General features: G+C 30.8%; 3 protein-coding genes and 1 non-coding gene across 4 annotated transcripts in view; 2 read left to right on the top strand and 2 right to left on the bottom strand.

Moving 5' to 3' along the window:
- LOC105107647 (BES1/BZR1 homolog protein 2-like) overlaps window positions 1-12,232 on the bottom strand; it is a 26,076-nt gene extending 13,844 nt beyond the window's left edge. Inside the window, exon 1 of the mRNA XM_011001647.1 lies at window positions 12,201-12,232. The gene's annotated coding sequence lies outside the window, so the exon portion shown is untranslated. The remainder of the gene's footprint in view (window positions 1-12,200) is intronic.
- LOC105107646 (dolichyl-diphosphooligosaccharide--protein glycosyltransferase 48 kDa subunit-like) lies at window positions 1,811-6,244 on the top strand. Its single transcript, XM_011001646.1, has 13 exons — window positions 1,811-2,214; window positions 2,365-2,501; window positions 2,585-2,710; window positions 2,790-2,843; window positions 2,938-3,051; window positions 3,363-3,418; window positions 3,505-3,546; window positions 4,298-4,373; window positions 4,578-4,649; window positions 4,757-4,882; window positions 4,973-5,077; window positions 5,631-5,714; window positions 5,811-6,244. The coding sequence occupies exons 1-13, from the start codon at window positions 1,938-1,940 to the stop codon at window positions 5,856-5,858; spliced, it is 1,317 nt and encodes a 438-aa protein (XP_010999948.1). The 5' UTR covers window positions 1,811-1,937; the 3' UTR covers window positions 5,859-6,244.
- A 21-nt stretch (window positions 12,233-12,253) lies between the features above and the next one.
- LOC105107648 (geranylgeranyl pyrophosphate synthase, chloroplastic-like) lies at window positions 12,254-13,634 on the top strand. The gene has a single exon (XM_011001648.1). The coding sequence runs from the start codon at window positions 12,274-12,276 to the stop codon at window positions 13,369-13,371; it is 1,098 nt and encodes a 365-aa protein (XP_010999950.1). The 5' UTR covers window positions 12,254-12,273; the 3' UTR covers window positions 13,372-13,634.
- A 1,163-nt stretch (window positions 13,635-14,797) lies between these two features.
- Window positions 14,798-14,869, bottom strand: TRNAD-GUC (transfer RNA aspartic acid (anticodon GUC)). Its single transcript has one exon. It is a non-coding gene; the product is annotated as a tRNA-Asp (tRNA).
- Window positions 14,870-19,077: the final 4,208 nt, after the last annotated feature.

Here is a 19,077-nt window from a genome sequence, read left to right as displayed (position 1 = left end):
TAATTTATACAAGAACTTACCTCCCCGGCAACGGCGCCAAAAACTTGACACGACTAAAAGATTGATGTCTTCTACCAAGTGTAGGGCTGTCGAAATAATAAATAATCCGACAAGACCGAGGTCGAACCATAGAGAGGTTAATTATATAAATTATAGATAACAATAATACAATAACAACAATAACAATAACAATAATAACAACAACAACAATAATAATAATAATAATAATAATAATAATAAAGAAAAAGTTAATGAGAACTTTGAGATAAAAGATTATGTAAGGATTAAACAATGATAACAATAAATGTCAAGGTTAGAGGATCCACTAATGGTATGTCAAATAAGTCTAGTATAAACTCTTATGATTCAATTAAAAACCACACACAAAGGAGGTTCTAATCAGATTATAAATTGTTAACATGATGACATTAGTTATCTTATTTGAATAATACTAATACTTGTAAATGTTGTCAGGCATTCATGATTATAACTTATGTTAACAACAAATCAAGTTCTTTTCATAGCTCATGTGTAAGTTATACCATACGGTTGGGTTATAAAAATGTCAAGCATTTGTTGTATCAAGTGTTATATAACATAAATCTAGATTATTAAACTCGTTCGGGTCCATGAGCTAAGTCATGAGTTTAACATATTAACATAAGTAAGTCCAAGTAGATCTAAAATGTTATTATCTTGTTATTTTTTAAAAAATATCAAGCTAATAACATTTTGGATAAAAATATGTTATCTTTAAAAAATTTTAAAGTTATATCAGGGTTTTACTGGTCTCTTTAAATGGTTTTGGATTTACCTAGTCGATTAGGTCATGTTAGACCAACCCTTACACAATTTAATTTAATACCTAGATTAGGTAAGAAATTAAATTGAAAGGTTTTGAAATTGATTTATTGGGTTGGATTTAAAAAATTTTCTTTATATTATTCTTTTTTTTAATACACTAACATTAAAATTATCATAATGTTATTTTTTTTATAAGTGAAACTTGATTTTAGAATAATAATAGGATGTTGTCTAAAAAATAAATATTATAGTAAAAAAATTCCAAAAATAATTAAGCACATTAATAATACAAGGAGGTTTTTGTTAGAAAGGTAACTTTTTTTTTTTTAATTGTTCAAGTCTTTTTTTCACACATCCTCTTGTTGATAAATAAATGAAATTGAGCAAAATGTTAGATTTTCTTTGTTAGAATTAAAGATGTTAATAACAAAGAAAGAATTAATTTATTTTAAATTTAAATAGCTTGCTATAATATAAAATCAAATATTCTAATACATGTATGTTTCTCAAATTAACAACTTAGTTATTAGTTAATATTAAAATATTTTTTTTAATTTATCAGTACAAATAATTTTCTATTTATTTTATTAAACATAACATTAATTTTGAGTTTGTAATTAATTTTTTCCTTGTCATTATAAAACATATTAACAATACTAAAATAATTTTTTTAACATTCAATTTTGTTTTACTTGATCCAAGGGATGATTATTTAGTTTCTATCATATAAAATCAGAAATTATTAACTAAGGATTTCCATCTAATTTTAAGTTTTTATATTTTCATCCAAAATTATACTTTTATTATACAATAAATGACATCATTTCAAATAGTATTTAATATTTTCGGTTAAGTGACTATGATCTAAGTTATAATTGAGAAATCAAAATAATATGTGGGTAAATTTGTTATAACAAATAATTTGGATGTAAAATTGATACTAACCCAATAGTTTGGGGTATATTTGATGTTTGCCCTAATAAGAAACTTTTCGTGCGAAACGTTTCAACAAAGAGAAAACCAGTGTGTACTCTCAAAATCCAGTTTCCACAGTCCTTCAACGTCTTCCCCCACGCTTGGTAAACCCTCAGCCTCTCTCTCTCTCACTCACTTAGGCAGCCGAGACTGCAAGAATGGGAAGAAACAATTTCTCGATCTTAACAATTCTATTGGTCACACTCCTTCCCATTCTCACCCTCTCTTTCTCCACAGATTCCCCAACAGATCGTCGCCTCTTAGTCCTCCTCGACGACTTGTCACTCAAATCTTCCCACTCAATCTTCTTCAATTCTCTCAAATCTCGTGGTTTCGATCTTGATTTCAAGCTTGCTGATGACCCAAAACTCGCCCTTAAACGTTATGGCCAGTACTTATATGATGGCTTAATTCTCTTTTCTCCTTCAATCGAAAGTAAGTTGTTGAATCCAAACAAATTGTTGTTTTTTTTGTCAAGTTATGATTTTTATGGTTCAGTTTCCGTTTTGAGAAAATGGGTTTTCTTAGGATTTTGTTTTTTTGGTTTTCTTGGAATAATTTGTATTTTGGGATTTTTATTTTTAGGATTTGGTGGTGCATTGGATTTAGCTGCTGTTCTTGACTTTGTCGACTCGGGTCATGATTTGATTATTGCGGCGGATAGTTCCTCTTCTGATTTGATTAAGAGTCTGGCTACTGAATGTGGGGTTGATTTCGATGAGGTTGGTGTGGAATTTATGCTGCATTGGATTTTTTGTCATTTTATTTTATTTATTTTGTTTATTGAGTTTACGTTATATTGTAGGATCCATCTGCCTTGGTTATTGACCATAAAAGTTACGCTATCGCTGAGACTGAGGGTGATCATACATTGATCGCTGCCGATGATTTTATTGAATCTGATGTGCTGCTTGGAAAGAAGAAAATTGAGGTTAGTTTGTTTGATCTTTTCATTGGGTACGTCAATTCCTTGGGAAGTTTAAGATTTTTATGGAATTTGGATTAAACAGGCTCCTGTGCTCTTTAAAGGGATTGCACATTCTTTAAATGCAGCGAATACCCTGGTAAGGTCAAATGTGTCCTGGTTTATTTCTATGTTAATGTAGCCTGATGAAGAAGTTTTAATGGGTTTGCTGGGTTATGTGTTATGATGTATAGGTATCGAAAGTCCTTTCTGCATCTCCTTTGGCTTATTCAGCTAATCCAAGCTCCAAATTGTCAAGTCCTCCATCATTAACTGGATCTTCCATCTCGTTAGTTTCAGTAGTGCAGGTAACTTAGCTCTCTCCTTCAAAATGTTGCTCCTTTTCTCTCATCACACATAAAACAGCTGAAGAACATTGGTTTGTTGTGCTGTATTTTATGATTTATTTTAATTTGGTTTTCTAACCATTCCATTTATCTCTAGCTATCCTTCCTTATGTTTCTCTTGAATCCCATACATGCTCCCATGTATGTATGACTTTTGCATGTCATGGTGGGTGTCTGTGTTATGAACACCTGCTCTTAGTTGAGATTTTAATAAAAAGAAATAATAAATTTGAGCGAGATTTCTTCTTGCTGACAATTTTTACATAATGCAGGCTAGAAACAATGCTCGGATTATGATAACAGGTTCATTAGATATGTTTAGTAACCGGTATGCTCATATGATGGTTTTTCAACTCCAGTATTTCTCTAGTAAATTATTGGTTTCATATTTATTGAAATATCTGTGTGATTCAGATTTTTCAGATCAAGCGTACAGAAAGCTGGGAGCCCAAGAAAGTAAGCGAAGCTCTTATCAAACTTTTTTTTTAGCTTACATCCATTTTGGCCTGCTAAGGTTTTATAAGACGTGTTGTTTCACAATGTTCAATAAGGAATCGTTGCTGCATAAATGATATGTCATCTCTTTGTACCTAGTATAGTACAAACGACTGAGAATAGGAAAACTAATGGTCATTGGCTTAATGCATTTTGAAGAGTACAAGGAAATCACCTTCCTCTACATCATCAAGACTTTTCCTAGGCTTGTCTCATGTTGATAGCGTTATATGAATACATGTCGCAAACTTTATTTGCAAGCTTCATTTTTACATCACACAATGTGTATTCACTTTTTTATATGTTAAGGCTGCAGTTGGTTGAGGTAAGAGCTCCAGGCCCATATAACTTCTATTTATTCCTGGTCAATTCCCATTCTCAATATGCATATGTTTGCAAAAAGATGAGGCATACTTTTCCTGAAGATCCACAAAGCCATGATATTTGTGTTTGCATGCTCATGAAAGATTGTGTAATTGATTTTGAGTTCACATTGGGGGAGAGGGAGTGTGTGTGTCAGGTTGGTGGGGGGGGAGGTTTCATTGCTTCCTTATTTTGTTGTGGAAATTTTTGGTTGGATGGTTTTGATAATTTTCATCCATTCGCCTTACTTTCCCTCTGCTGGCCAATTGTTTAGCTTGTGAACAGAAATTCATTTATTCTGATATTTTAAGGGAAGAAAGTCATGTTATTTGTGACCATGTGTTGACAGATATGATAAATCTGGTAATGAGCAGTTTGTGACTGAACTTAGCAAATGGGTCTTCCATGTAAGAGGTCATCTGAAGGTTAGGTTTTCATTCCAGTCGTCTTGAGTTACTATATTATTCTGGCTAATGTGTAATTATATTACAACATTCAGACATACTAAAGAATATTCTGTAGGTTGTTGATATAATGGCAACTTTTAGGATTTCTTTCCTTCTTTCACTTGATTGTGTTATGTTGCATTTTCATCTGTTGTATAATATCAAGTCTGTTCTTGCCTCCAGGCTGTGAATCTTAGACACAATAAAGCTGGGGAAACAGATGAGCCAGCAATGTATAGGATCAAAGATGATCTGGTAATCTGTCAAGCTGTGCACTCATTTAGTTATTTGAAATTTTGTTTGGGGAAGCTACTGATGAGAAAGAGTATTGACAATCACCCTGAACTTGTATATGAGTGCAGGATTTTTCTGTTGAGATATATGAATGGTCTGGAAAGAGCTGGGAGCCATATGTGGCGAATGATGTCCAGGTCCAGCTTTACATGATGAGCCCTTATGTTTTGAAAACCCTATCAAATGACAAGAAGGTACACTTTTCCTTGGGTCCCATTTTTATTTTACCTTACAAGTTACAAGCATGCCCATGCCACTGATCTTTTCTGCACCGGGTTTTGCAGGGCTTGTATCATACATCATTCAAGGTGCCTGATGTTTATGGGGTTTTCCAGTTTAAGGTTGAGTATCACAGGCTTGGATATACTAGCCTGTCACTCTCCAAACAGGTAAGCTTCTGATTGATGGGGCCTTGGATAATCTTTCCTTTACATAATCAACTTAGCAACTTACCTGGTTTACTGTAGTGGATTGACTGGTGTGATTATGATTGATGTTAAAAGTGCTGGCTGCAATTTGATGATAGTAATATAGCCAAATTTAACATATTTGGGATGTCTTATGAAAAGGAATTTGGATGGTTAGTTCGGGTGCAGTGTGCTGACTAATTAGATAGTAGAAGTGGTGCAGCTATATCAATTCAGTTGCATAATGTTTTTTCTGGAAGGACATAATTATGCTCATTTGGGGAAAAGCGCTTTGAGAAATATTATTGTGTGCCGACCTGTCCAAATATCTATTCATGAGACAACGATAACGAATCCCAAAGAAGCAATTGATTGCAAATTGTATTGCTTCAATTTATAAAATGTGAATTGTTTTTATGAAGATTCCTGCATCTATTATTGTATGTTGTTAATATATCCTCCGCACAGAATTCTTCATTCTAGTGGTGGATGCCATGAAAGACTGTTAAAAAACCAACTGAAATTGTGAATGCAGATTCCAGTTCGGCCCTTCAGACACAATGAATATGAGAGATTCATTACGGCTGCTTTCCCCTATTATGGGGCTTCTTTTACTATGGTATTTTCTGTTTAAAAGAAATTGGAATATTGTTGTTTTGTGAACATATAGTATTTGCATGTGTGCATGCTAAGCATATTCTCCTGTCGTTTGCAGATGGCCGGGTTCTTTATATTCAGCTTTGTCTACCTGTACCACAAGTGAGGCCCCATTGTAATAGAGAGGATTGCACTGCTATGAAGATGGTTCTTTCTGATATACACTGAGAAATATATCGAGGGCCTTGTAACAGTTTTCCCCCTCAGTTTCATTATTTAGGAAGAACTTATTGTAGTAAAATTATCCGGCATGAGTATGGCTCTTCTGAGGTGGTGCCAAAGCTTGAACTTGTTCAGGTAGGTGGAGCTTTCCCGCAACAAACCGCAAGGCCAGAGAGCATAGGTACGTCTCTTTCTCCGTGAAGAAAACTGTTGACGAGCACTAGAGCCAGAAAATCCAACACAGTTTTACTACATGATAAACAAACTTCTAGATTCTGGTCTCATAAATTTGCCAGAGATGGTGCCAAGTCTCTTGTCAATTTTTATTTCCCCCTTTGAAAGGCCTCCAGGCACTCCTTGGAAAATGGGCTTTTTACTGCCTTTATACTTTAACGAAAAAATAAATTAGAAAATTATTCCATTTAAATAGGAAAAAACTAGAAAAGCATTATAATACATAATGAGAAAACAAAACTAGAAAAAAATGAAATTAATCATAGAAATATATTTTTTTCCCCAAAAAAGTCTCCTGTATCGCTAATTACTCGAGTTTTCTTTTAGTGGTGTGTGAAAAGGAATAATACTTTCAATTTATGTATTTTTCAACACGAGTGCTAGGCTGCTACTTGATATATAACCTGATTTACAATGTTTGCATCGAAACTCTACTTGGTTGCATTGACTTACAAATTTTTTGTAGCTAAAATAAATAAATAAAACTTATTTTCAAATAATAAACAAATGAAAAAAAATCTGCTTTCAAAACTTATCCAAGCAAATTGCTACAGGTCGTAACATACACAAGTTAATTAAATTCCATACGCCAAAACTAAGTAAGAACAATCCTCAAATGATCGATGACGATCAGATCAATCCCGAAAGCCAACCACATATATATATATATATATATAAACAAGGAGAAGATGAAAGGAGAAGTTAACTTGCTGGAAATTGAAGGTAGGTACTCTTTTGTTTGTGGATCGGAAAGAATAAGCTTGAATTGATGGGAAAAGGGGTGGGACAAGATTCAGGGGAAGAAAGGATTCTTTTTTTCCCCTCTGCGTGTGGTTGCCTGCGTAGGGATTTTATCCTGGAATCAAAATGGTGAAATTTTAAAAATAAGTAGGGTTTTATTTGGGTTTCGTCAAATTACTTGATCTTGAGTTAACTCGGTAGGTCACTTAGATTTAATTAAGCTAATTTCTCAATAGAATTTTGTATGAATCCAGATTCATTCAAGTTTTAGATCATCTAAGTTTCGGGTTAACCAATCAAAGCGGTCCAAGCTTTTTAATCATGGTGTCAATTGATCAAGTTTTAAACACTTAGAGGAAAAAGTAGCAAGTTTCCTAGATAATGAAAAAAGAAATTGATTCGAGTACGAGGAACATCATTTATCAAGAGCATGTTGTTTTTCAAGGTAATAAAATAATTTTTATATGTACCAATAAAACCCTCTCAAATATAGGTCATGATTTCTTAAGTTTTAAGGGATTTTTAGCCAATCAAATGTTATGACACAGTCCTATTTTGTATTTGTATTGTATTTGCGAATAAAACCTTTTCTACTATATTCATGTCAATATGGTTTCTAAAGTTTAAGAATATTTTTATTAAAAGAGCTTGTATGCAACTAAAAGAGCTTGCTAAGTATAAAATATTTTTACAAAATTTCTAATATTTTTTTTTAAATATAGTTATAGGCTAAATTGGAAACCTGTGTTATACCGCGAGATAATTGTGTTTTAAAAGAAAATAGAAGAACTCGATTTTCAGGTTATTAACTTGATTATATTCGATAACATCTATTAATTTAATATTTAATTTAAATCAAAGGCAACAACATAAAAGAAAATGAACTATAAAAAAATACTTGTCAATAATAAATAAAAAATAACCCATTAATATGATATATGTAAGGAGAAGAAAAAAAAGATTGTTAGAGTCTTACCATCACTCCATTATAGACTTACAACCACTCTATTGTAGACATTGTATGCAACTAAAAGAGCTTGCTAAGTTGGTTTAAACTCAACTGTAAAAGGATGTAAGACGATATTGAAAAAAATTACATGGTTTACTAAAGCAATACTCTATAAAAACAAATAGAATAAAACACAATGAAGTGAATATTGATTTATATTCAATCAATCAATTATATTTAATTGAAAACTTTTTGATTTCTGAGAAAATATATGTAAAATGCAACAAAACATAAAATGACCTAGATAACTCAACCAAATATATAAAAAATAAGAAGCAAAAAGCATATTAAAAAAAAATAATGAGCTTAATCTCCAATAAAATAAAAATCAAAAGATAAAATATATTAAAAAAATTAGCTTAAAAGAACAATAAAAAAAGACAACCCCTAGTGAATGTTTTTAAGCTAGGTTAATTTTTCAAATTGAAATATGTGAAATTTCAAAATGGAGTTAACCAAAAAGCTTAAATTCAAATTAATTTAATGTTAAAGGATAAAATTAAATGTAAAAAAAACTAAACTAAAAAATTTAGCAAAGTAAAAGGAATAAACAATCAAAGGAATAAAGATAAAATCTGATAGGAAAAAATGATCAATGATGAAACTATCAAAAAAGTTACACTACAAAAATTATCTCAAATGACATAAATAGTAATTAAAAAAATAAGAATTAAATAAATCAAATTATACAAAAATCAAACGACGATGAAATTGAAATGAATTTTATTTTTCATAAGTTATTTCAAATAAAAAAATATTAACCAAAAAAATCAAGGACTAAGTCAAAAAACAAAGAAAAGTAAAAAAAAATAATCTAATAAGGATAAAATTAAAACAAATTTTGATTTTCATAAGTTATTTGAAATAAAACAAATATCAACCAAAAAATAAGGGACAAAATAAAAAAAAAGAAGCAAAATGACTAATTTGAAAAATTGTAGTGTAAGACACAAGAATCAAAGGAGAGAGAAAAAAATATATGTTGAAATAAAACTAAAACTCTATTTTCTACACAGGTCATATCAATATAAAAAAAAAACCAAAACAAATCTAATAAAATTTTAAGGTTTTATTTTTAATTGTTAGAATCAACCACATATTCTATATAAAAAAAGAAGCATTTAATGAATTGATATATACGTACTAATGCTTTTTAAATTTCTTTAATTTATTGTGGGACACAAGAATCAAAGGAGAGAGAAAAAAATATATGTTGAAATAAAATTAAAGCTCTATTTTCTACACAGGTCATATCAATATAGAGAAAAAATCAAAACAAATTTAATAAAATCTTAAGGTCTTATTTTTAATTGTTAGAATCAACCATATATTCTATATAAAAAAAGAAGCAGTTAATGAATTGATATATACTCAATACGGGCTAATGCTTTTTAAATTTCTTTAATTTATTAAAAAATCAAAATAATTTTTACTTTACCTAATAACAATAAAAATACCAATATTATAACAAAAATACCATCAAATCTAGGACATGTAAAAAACTAAAACCTAATTACAATGAAATATTTTTATCGTCTATCCTAGCTGCCCAAAGGATTTTTTTTTTATATATATTATTTATAAGGCCAGATTAGTAGTTTTACTGTGCACTCAATAAGTAAAAATATAAATATACCTCTAAATAACACAAAACAAATATACCTCTAAATAACACAAAATAATGTATTAACATTAAAGATATTTATGATAATCTACAGTACAAATTTAAAGACAAATACCTATTTTGTTCTAAATTAATTTAAAAATATCAAAATATCTCTACTGAGAAAACAGTCATGCCTTCATCCTCCAGGTAAAGGTGGACTGTGTCTTGCGGAACAGAATTCTCCTTTTTTTTTTTTTCAGTTTTAATTATAATATATAGTTTATAATATAGTACATGTGGAGTGGTGCTCATGTCATGCAAGTTGAAACTTCATCCAAAATTGAATTTTTCAGATAACACCAAACATTTATAGCTATGCGTGTCCGTTCGATGTCCTCCATCAAAAATTAAAGTCCTATTTGTTATCGGGTCAAGCTATTCCACCAAAAACTTGTCTGACTTTGTCAAATTAATTTACTGTATTAAATTAGTGTTCAGGAATATGATTTGATTTGATTTGATTAGATTTTAAAATGCGGTATTTTATTTGATAATATATTAAAATAATATTTTTATTTTATTTTATAAAATTTATTTTTAGTATATTAAAATAATTTAAAATTAAAAAATTTAAAATTAAAAATACTAAAAAAATTTTAAAAACATTTTTTGAATGCAAAAATAAATACACTTTGAGATAGTGTTTAAGAATGATTTAGTGATTGTTTTTTAAAGTTTTTTTAATTTGAAAATATATAAAATAATATTTTTTATTTTTTATAAATTATTTTAAATATTAATACAATTTAAAAATAAAAAAATAATAACCATGAAACACATTTCAATTTTGAACCCTATAAATGACATGAGCATGAAACGTGTCCCGGCTAGATAGGGGCAGTTTTTTCGTGCCGTGGAACATGTGTTGAATCCACAAATTGGAAATGCATACGTTGGCATACCATTTTCATGTCTTCATCTGATTGGTTACAAAAATTGCATGCAATAAAATAAAAGTTAGACTGCTAATACCGTCTGAAATCAAGTTTTTTTTATAAAAAAGATTTTTATATTTTAAATTATTTTTATATTTTTTAAAATTATTTTAATGTGTTAATATTAAAAAAATAAAAAATATTATTTAATATAATTTTAAATAAAAACATTTTTAAAAATAACTTGTATATTTCCAAACACATTTATACAAGCAATACACAAACATTAATTTCTTAATTATCTAATAATTTATTAGTTCTAAGTATGCAACGTAAATATGGTCAGATTTATTTTTTATTTATTTTTTATTTTTTATGCTATTTATATTATTATGAATTATGAAAGAGGACAAAAAAAAAGATTATATTTTTTTTTCTTTTTTTTTCAAAGTTATATATAGGAAATCTCCTTATTTAGCACTTCCATTTCCCCAGTTAACATTAACAATTTAGCCCCCATTTTATATTGTGTTTCAAATGAGAATGGAATAAATTAAATTAACTTTTTATATTTTTAGATCATATTGATATTAAAAATAATTTTTAAAAAATAAAAAATTATTATTTTAATATATTCTCAAATAAAAAATTTTAAAAAATAATAACTATATATATGAAAAAAACTTATATTTCCATAATCCCAGAGGAAAATTTCTACCGGTAGAAACTAAATGGAACTATGTGCTTGTTAATTTTTCGGATCTGACCGGGTTCTGCTCCTACTATTCTTGGGAAAGGGTCAAATTAACGACTTTTACATGAAGTTGCAGGTTGAGTTTTCGTGTTGATTAGACAGACGACTAGGGTTTCCATATTACATCATCTTCAAGCTTTAAAAATTTCTCCCAAATATTTGGTAGCATTTTCTATCCCTTTCAGTCAATCTAATTAGTAGTTGATTGACAAATACAAGGCTGTTTGTAGGTTGAAAAATATATCCGTTGACGAAAGATCTTGGAATTTAAACTCTTCTCGAGAAGATTTATTTATTAACATAAATATTGATTTTTTTAATAGCTAAAGTATTACTGTTTAAATTTCAGAAAAATATATTAATTGATGTAAATATTGGCTCTTTTATGGTTAAAATATGAATACTTAAATTTTTTAATAACTTTTTTCTCGTTTATCAATATTTAAAAACTAATAGCGTAATCTATTTATTTTTCATATTTCAAGAAGTTACACATTCTTGAAGAGCCAATATGGAAACACAGAATTAGACTAACCTCTGCACCAGAATTAGAATTAACTCTTAAATTTAATTAAATAATTACCGGTAATCTCTAGAATGGCAATAGCTATCTAGCTTATGAAAATATTCTGATAATATGATCCATCCAATCAAATCCAATCCAAAATCTTATCCTTGTCACTTCTCATTTCCGGTGGCCTTAGCCTCAGGCATCACAGTTCCTCCACCCACTCTGTCTGTCCAAATTTTCCGATTCCAATTGCTCTCTAGAGTCTAGATTCCTATTTCTCGGGGTACCTTGTTTCTCCGTACTTGTTGTTAGAAAAGTCATTACGCCTTTGTATCTGAGATGAACTCTTGTTGTCGAACTTTAGCACTATTGCTCATACGTAACCAAATCTGTTTTTCACTTGCACTTCAGTTTTTTATTACAATTATATTATAGGTACCCACCAAAGCAAATTCCCCGGAGGTTTGATCAACTCGCATTCACAGAGTTGCAGCAATCTCTCTCTCTCTCTCTCTCTCTCACACACACACACACACACACACCCAAGAACAGCAAAAAAGAAAAAAAAAATGACTTCTGTGAATCTGGGTCCATGGGTTCAGATAACTTCAATCATCAACAAAGAAACAAGATCCAGATCCAGACCCATGTCCAACTTCTTGTCCCCGGGCCATAAAACCCTTCAAATCCCTTCAAAACATCAAAGACAGAGAAAACCCATGTCTTCAATTTGCGCAGTTCTTGCAGGAGAGACTCTTCAAGAAGATCAACACAAACCTACTTTTGATTTCAAGTCTTATATGTTACAGAAAGCCAATTCTGTTAACAAAGCATTAGATGCTGCTGTTACTCTTAAAGAACCGGCTAAAATCCATGAGTCTATGCGTTACTCTCTTTTGGCTGGTGGCAAGAGGGTTCGGCCAGTGCTTTGTCTAGCTGCATGTGAGCTTGTTGGTGGGTCTGAATCCATGGCTATGCCTGCTGCTTGTGCTGTAGAAATGATCCATACTATGTCATTGATACATGATGATCTTCCTTGTATGGATAATGATGATCTTCGCCGCGGAAAATCCACCAATCATATTGTTTTTGGTGAGGATGTTGCGGTTTTGGCAGGGGACGCTTTACTGGCATTTGCATTTGAACATATTGCAGTGTCTACACTCAATGTTTCGCCTCTTAGAATTGTTCGTGCAGTTGGTGAATTGGCAAAAGTGATTGGTGCTGAAGGACTTGTTGCTGGACAAGTTGTGGATATTTGTTCTGAAGGGTTGTCCGGAGTGGGGTTAGAACAGCTTGAATTTATTCATATTCATAAGACTGCTAAGTTGTTGGAAGGTGCGGTTGTTTTGGGGGCTATATTAGGTGGAGGGACCGATGAGGAAGTTGAGAAATTGAGGCGATACGCGAGGAGTATTGGATTGTTGTTTCAAGTAGTGGATGATATTCTTGATGTTACCAAATCTTCACAAGAATTGGGGAAAACTGCAGGGAAAGATTTGGTTGCGGATAAAGTTACTTATCCCAAGTTAATAGGGATTGAGAAGTCTAGGGAGTTTGCTGAGAAGTTGCTTAACGAAGCTAGGGAGTTGCTTGCTGGATTTGATCAAGAGAAGGCGGCTCCGTTGATTGCTTTGGCTAATTACATTGCTTACAGGCAAAACTAATTTATGCTGTATTTCAATTGTTTCTCGGTTGCCCTGTTTTCGTATAAAGCAAGATCTCTCTCTACAATTTTCAAAGATAGCTTATTGCATCAATGTTGTCACAGAGAGGTTGTAACAACATTGCGATTCAGATTAATAGCAGTAGGGACAGCTTAGTTCTCTCCGTGCTTTAAGTTTCACTGCTCATAAAATAAGCATGTTGTCTCATTTGTGTACTAGTAATACTGGAATTTCCCCTTGAAATCGGGGTTATTGCTTTGTCATTCTTTTTGCTTGCTTTTCATGTTTTTCATTTACAAGAGTAGCGGTCCATTCAGTGGATGCATTAGGCATTAACTGCAATAAGAACTTCTCGTGACAGTGTGTCAAGCTATTCAGTGTGTTTTATGAAGTGCACAGCAAAGAAAACAAAGATTATATTTCAGAACGTAATTCTCTCCTGGTTCTTGTAATGTGTCTAGATGAAGAATGCATTCATAGATTTTGAGGCATCTGCATTGATGAAAGCTTGAAGTTTGCTGTTCTGATATATTCTTAAAAGTGGTTTTCCTTTTCTGTTGTATTTCCCCTGCTGGTGTGCCTTTTCATATCCTGTAGCGCCATAGCATGCAAATATGCTTGCCTCTTGTTGTCTGCCAAAAGGACTAGTTTCTAGCTTCTTTAACTTCAGCTGCCCAGGCGGGGATGTTAGTATGAACATGCCTCTTCTGGAGACTTGTAGGCTAATTGGAGAAGTATAAATGAGGTTCTAGTCCAGGTTAGTTTTATTGTTCTTTCTAAGATTTTTGTTTCTGGAGTAAATCAAGTTTTGCTACATATAAAGAACGGAATCAACTCTGATTCATATTTTTGTGTAGGCTCTCAGAGATCTAATAAAGAGATAATTTTTGCTTTAGATTTGAATTCCCTGGTGGTTCGAAATCTTTGCTGGAAGTAGGGAAGAACTTCGGAAAACATAGATAGTGGTATTGATATTAGTGACTCAAAGTGTCAGTTCTTAGCACAAATTAGGCAACTGAGAGCGAGCACTCGGTGGCGAACATGGCTCTGCTGGTTCGAATAGCAGATCACACACGGTTCTGAAAAGTCAAAAATGTTTTTGAGTAGTTGAATTTGCAACATGGCTGCTAGAGGTTATTATTCTTCATACTTCATTTCTCCAAGCACACTATGGAAAAGGACTGCTAATTTTGGTTTGTAGCTTACAACTATTCCAAGAAGAATCCGAGATTATAATGAATCAAGACATGTTCTCATAATCTTGTAGGACCAGCCAGAGACATGAGATTTCCATGGTCCCATGTGAAACTCTTGGAAAATAAATTCATTTACTATGGGGTCGTACTTGGTCTTGGCTCATTTTCTAGAAGCAGCGTGTGCTTCAAGTTGAGAAAGGTTATACCGTATATGGCCAAAAAACCAAAAACGCCGTTGCCGGGGATCGAACCCGGGTCACCCGCGTGACAGGCGGGAATACTCACCACTATACTACAACGACTATGCTGTTTCGCTTATATCCACAAAGTATATATATTATATATTCCGCATAATCCTTCCTTTTTGAGAGTATGCTGTTTCGCTTGTATCCACAAAGTATATATATTATATACTACCAGCATGTATTCCGCATAATCCTTCCTTTTTGAGAGAGGTAATTGAAAAAAATACATAATTAAGTAGGGTCTGATGAACCCTCATTATTCAATTAAAAAAAATTAAGTTATATAGAAGAAAATTATTTTAAAATTTTAATTTTTTATAAATAATTGACAATTTGATTATTATGTGTTATCTTTATAATTCTTTTTTAATTTCATTAAAACTTTTTGTCTATGTAATTAAAACTAGCTCACTAGGCGACTTTTAATTGTGCCCACAAAACTGAAAGTTGAGGTTCGAAAATCCAGATCATTATTCTTAAGGCTATTATAGTCATTTACAATCTTAACTGCTGGTATTATATTAGCTCTGAATCATTTTACTTGAAGCTCTCCTCCTCCCAAAATAATGGATGCAAACAATGCTATACTAATCTCCTCCGTAGGTCAACCCTATTATCTAATGCTCCTTTCCTTTAATTAATGTAGTGGAAAGGAACAGATGGATCGTGAAGAGCATGTGGAAACCATTGTTGGAAAGCATGGGCTAGCTGGAGGAATCTCAAATAGTGAGTAGCATTGCTAATAACATGAGTCCTGCTAACCTTTTGATTATGGATTAATGGACTGGTGCTGGAGAAATGCTATTGGTGATGAGTTCGTGAGTGGAGAAAATGAGGTCAAGTCTAGCCACTAATGTCTTTTGATTTTTAAAGTCACAATCGAGGATAAAAAGGTGTACAAGCTATTGCAAATAGTGTTTTCTAGAATATAATTTGTTGGATAATGATGAGGATTGTTGAAACCCACCAAGATAAGTTTCTTCAAGGTCGAAAGATGGTCAGGAATGCTATCTAGGTTTTCGAATTCGTTATCTAGAGTAGTGGGGGATGGGAGATTTAAGGATTAATTAATTAATGGTCCGAGTCTAAATCCTTCGAGTTTAGATCTTTGTCACTGCCATCCATTATAGAAATTAGAAAAAGAAGAAGAAGAAGGCGTTAAAGGACATGGAAAATGCACCTGATGGAGACGTTCGAAGGAGCGATGGACCTACGAGCTGGAAGAAACGTAAGAATTTAGGTGAAAAAGAAAAGAAAGAAAGAGGGAAGAAAGAGGCGGAAGTATGAAAGCAAACGAAAATGAATGAACAAAAGTGAGAATCAAAGTTGTATACCTTAAAGCTTGGTGTTTTCTGATTCCCCAGACATGTGGATTGCGTAACTGATTGAGGTTCTATTGGTTCGCATAGTTTACAAGAACAACAGTGACCAGAGTTATGGTATTGGAAGGCTCAGTGAAGCCTAAAAAATCAAAATCAAGCTTCTGTCAAAGGTTAAAAGATGCCATGATGATTGATAGTAGTGATGACGACGACGAAGTAGCTATCTACAAAGCAGTGCATATAATTGATAGGAAGATGATTATATTTTATAACAAGAAAAATAGTAGTGATGGTGATGAGGAAGTAGCCATCTACAAAGCAGTGCATATAATTGGAAGATGATTATATTTTATAACAAGAAAATAAAAATAAAAGATGATTTGGAATACTAAAAAGGGAATATGTATGAAATTATTATATAATATACTAGGAGATTGGTGTTTTACTATTTATCTTTTAACTATCAATGTATAGATAATTATAAATTGAAGCAGTGTAATAATATAATTATTTTTATTAAAAAAGTTCTGTTAAGCATGTAGTTGGCATGAAATTACCTTTTTCATATAATATATTTAGTATTAAAAGAATGATTAAAAATAAAATGATCTGATTAAGTTTTTTTGGATGTTGATTTGTTTTTTAAGATATAAAATTTTAACTTATAAATTGAGGGCTTCTTTTATCTTTTTTATAAAAAATAAATACTAAACTTTAAGTATTCGGGTCTGACAAAAAAACTATACTTCAAACACTCAAGTCAAACATAATTATCAGATTCTAGCATTTTGGAACTAAAATACTAAAGGTCTGATAAAAATACCAAACCAATGTTAATTAAGTTAAGTAGAAATGTCTATACCCAAATAATTTGAGTATAATACCAATAAACTCACGTTACTTAAATTTGTAGGGGATGTCAGACTCAAGAAATATGAAACTTATTATTATTGTTATTATTAGTATTTTTATTAAATTTTTTTAAAAATATTTTTACTATTTAAAAAAAATTATAGATTTCATTTGAATGGTAAAATTAAAAACTATAAAAACTTGATTGTCATATTTAATAATAATAATATTATTAATATAATTATTAATATAATTATTAATAAATTTAAAAAATTATTATTAATGAAAAAAATGATAAATTTGATTTCAAATATAAAATTATTATTATTGTTATTATTATTATTATAATCAAATTCAGGTTTGCATGAATTGGCATGATGTTCATAATTCTAATTTTTAATTACCATTACCATAATAATTTGTATCGTTTATGAATTGACTTGCAGCAATACGCAAGCATTTATCTTAGATCTATCTTAAAAGATGTTGTTTTTCTTATTACTATTCATTGATATTTTGTATAAATACCCACAATGTAGTGCGTACAATCTATGTAGCATTACTCGAAGACAAGTAATAAAGATTCATTATATATAAAAAGGAAATTACATTGACCAATAGTGATAATAATAATAATAAAATAGAAGAGAAAATCATAATCAATTTTAGCAGTTTTGTTTTCTTATTACTAAAAAACCCATGACCATGTCCATTATATATATATATATATATATATATATATATATATATATTTGTTTGATGTGTAATGTGTTGATAAATGTTATTAAGTGCTAGAATGGTTTTCTTTTGAAAGGTAACACCTTCTAAAAAACACTTTTGAAATTATTATTTTTTGTTTGAAATTAATTTTTTAATATTTTTGGATAGTTTAATACATTGATATTAAAAATAAATTTTAGAAAATAAAAAATATATTATTTTAATTTATTTGTAAGTAAAAATTATTTTTAAAAACACTATTATTACAATTCTAAGTATTATCAAAAATATATTAATTCTATGTATTTTTAAAGATCAAATATACAGATGTTGCAAATAAAACAAAAATTCAATCATTTTGGATTATAGTATGTTTTATCGTGTTACTGTGTGGAGGGGCTAAGATTTGTCATGGCCAGAACATTGAGACAAATATTTTGCTTACACAAAAAGTAGAAATATTCTTTTACCTGCTAACCTGGTCTCCATGTTATTGAAAAAAATATATATAAAAAAGAAAAAGAAAAAGAAAAACCAAGAGACACAACTAGTGTCTGCCTCTTGTCTTTGGGCCAGTGTTCTTATCTCCTTTCTTACCCTATTTTCTGGGCCTGATTCCGTTAATTCCATCTGCTCATGTTCAATAATAATAATAATAAATAATAAGAACAATAATAATAAAGGGTATTATCCCTTTGACATTTTAAAATAAGAGCCTAAGATCCATTGACCCAAGCTGTATTTTCGTAGCATGTTCTTATTTGTTCACACTAAAATAATCAATAATCATTAAGCTGTTAATAGCTTAACAATCTTGACATAGTGAACCTCTCCGGGGCAAAAACTGTGTTTTAAAATATTTTTTATTTAAAAATAAATTAAAATAATATTTTTTTAATTCTTAAATAAACTTTGGTGAATACTGTCAAAAACTTAGTTAGAACCGGTTAATCACGTTGTTAACGATACTAAATAAACACTCAAAGGGTATTATGAAAACCACTTCCATACGCGTAGTTGAATCTAAAGCCGGCGGTTCCTTCCTCTGTGAGGACATGATCGTGTCTTTCAGTACATTTCCTTGCATTTTCTCTGACTTCCTGTCTTTCAAGCTACCTCTTCATAAGACCGCCCCAAATCCTCCTTTCTTCTTATCACGTCGCTTATAAAAATCTTTCTCAAAAATCTACTGTCCAACATACACAAAAACACAAGATCTTAGCGTTTTGTAGCTAGAGGAAGTAATTGCTCGTATCTTTTCATTATCGGGTGATTTTGTCAGGCTGTTGAAGCTCAAATGATACAAGGACTATAATGTAAGCTGAATAGTGCCCCCAAAAGCCTACTCCATGAATTTCTCTGTTTTTTTTT

Source organism: Populus euphratica, unplaced genomic scaffold (assembly GCF_000495115.2).
Source record: "Populus euphratica unplaced genomic scaffold, PopEup_1.0 scaffold165.1, whole genome shotgun sequence".
In the NCBI taxonomy this organism is placed as follows: domain Eukaryota; kingdom Viridiplantae; phylum Streptophyta; class Magnoliopsida; order Malpighiales; family Salicaceae; genus Populus; species Populus euphratica.
The sequence above is the reverse complement of the archived record's forward strand: the minus strand, read 5'-3'. Positions and strand labels throughout refer to the sequence as shown.

Bases quoted from the DNA above. Each gene is read 5' to 3' on its own strand.
- LOC105107646 (XM_011001646.1), top strand. From the start codon at position 1,938: ATGGGAAGAAACAATTTCTCGATCTTAACAATTCTATTGGTCACACTC. The intron at 2,711-2,789 runs GTTAGTTTGTTT...TGGATTAAACAG, and splicing joins TTGGAAAGAAGAAAATTGAG to GCTCCTGTGCTCTTTAAAGG. The intron at 4,374-4,577 runs GTTAGGTTTTCA...TCTTGCCTCCAG, and splicing joins ATGTAAGAGGTCATCTGAAG to GCTGTGAATCTTAGACACAA.
- LOC105107648 (XM_011001648.1), top strand. From the start codon at position 12,274: ATGACTTCTGTGAATCTGGGTCCATGGGTTCAGATAACTTCAATCATC.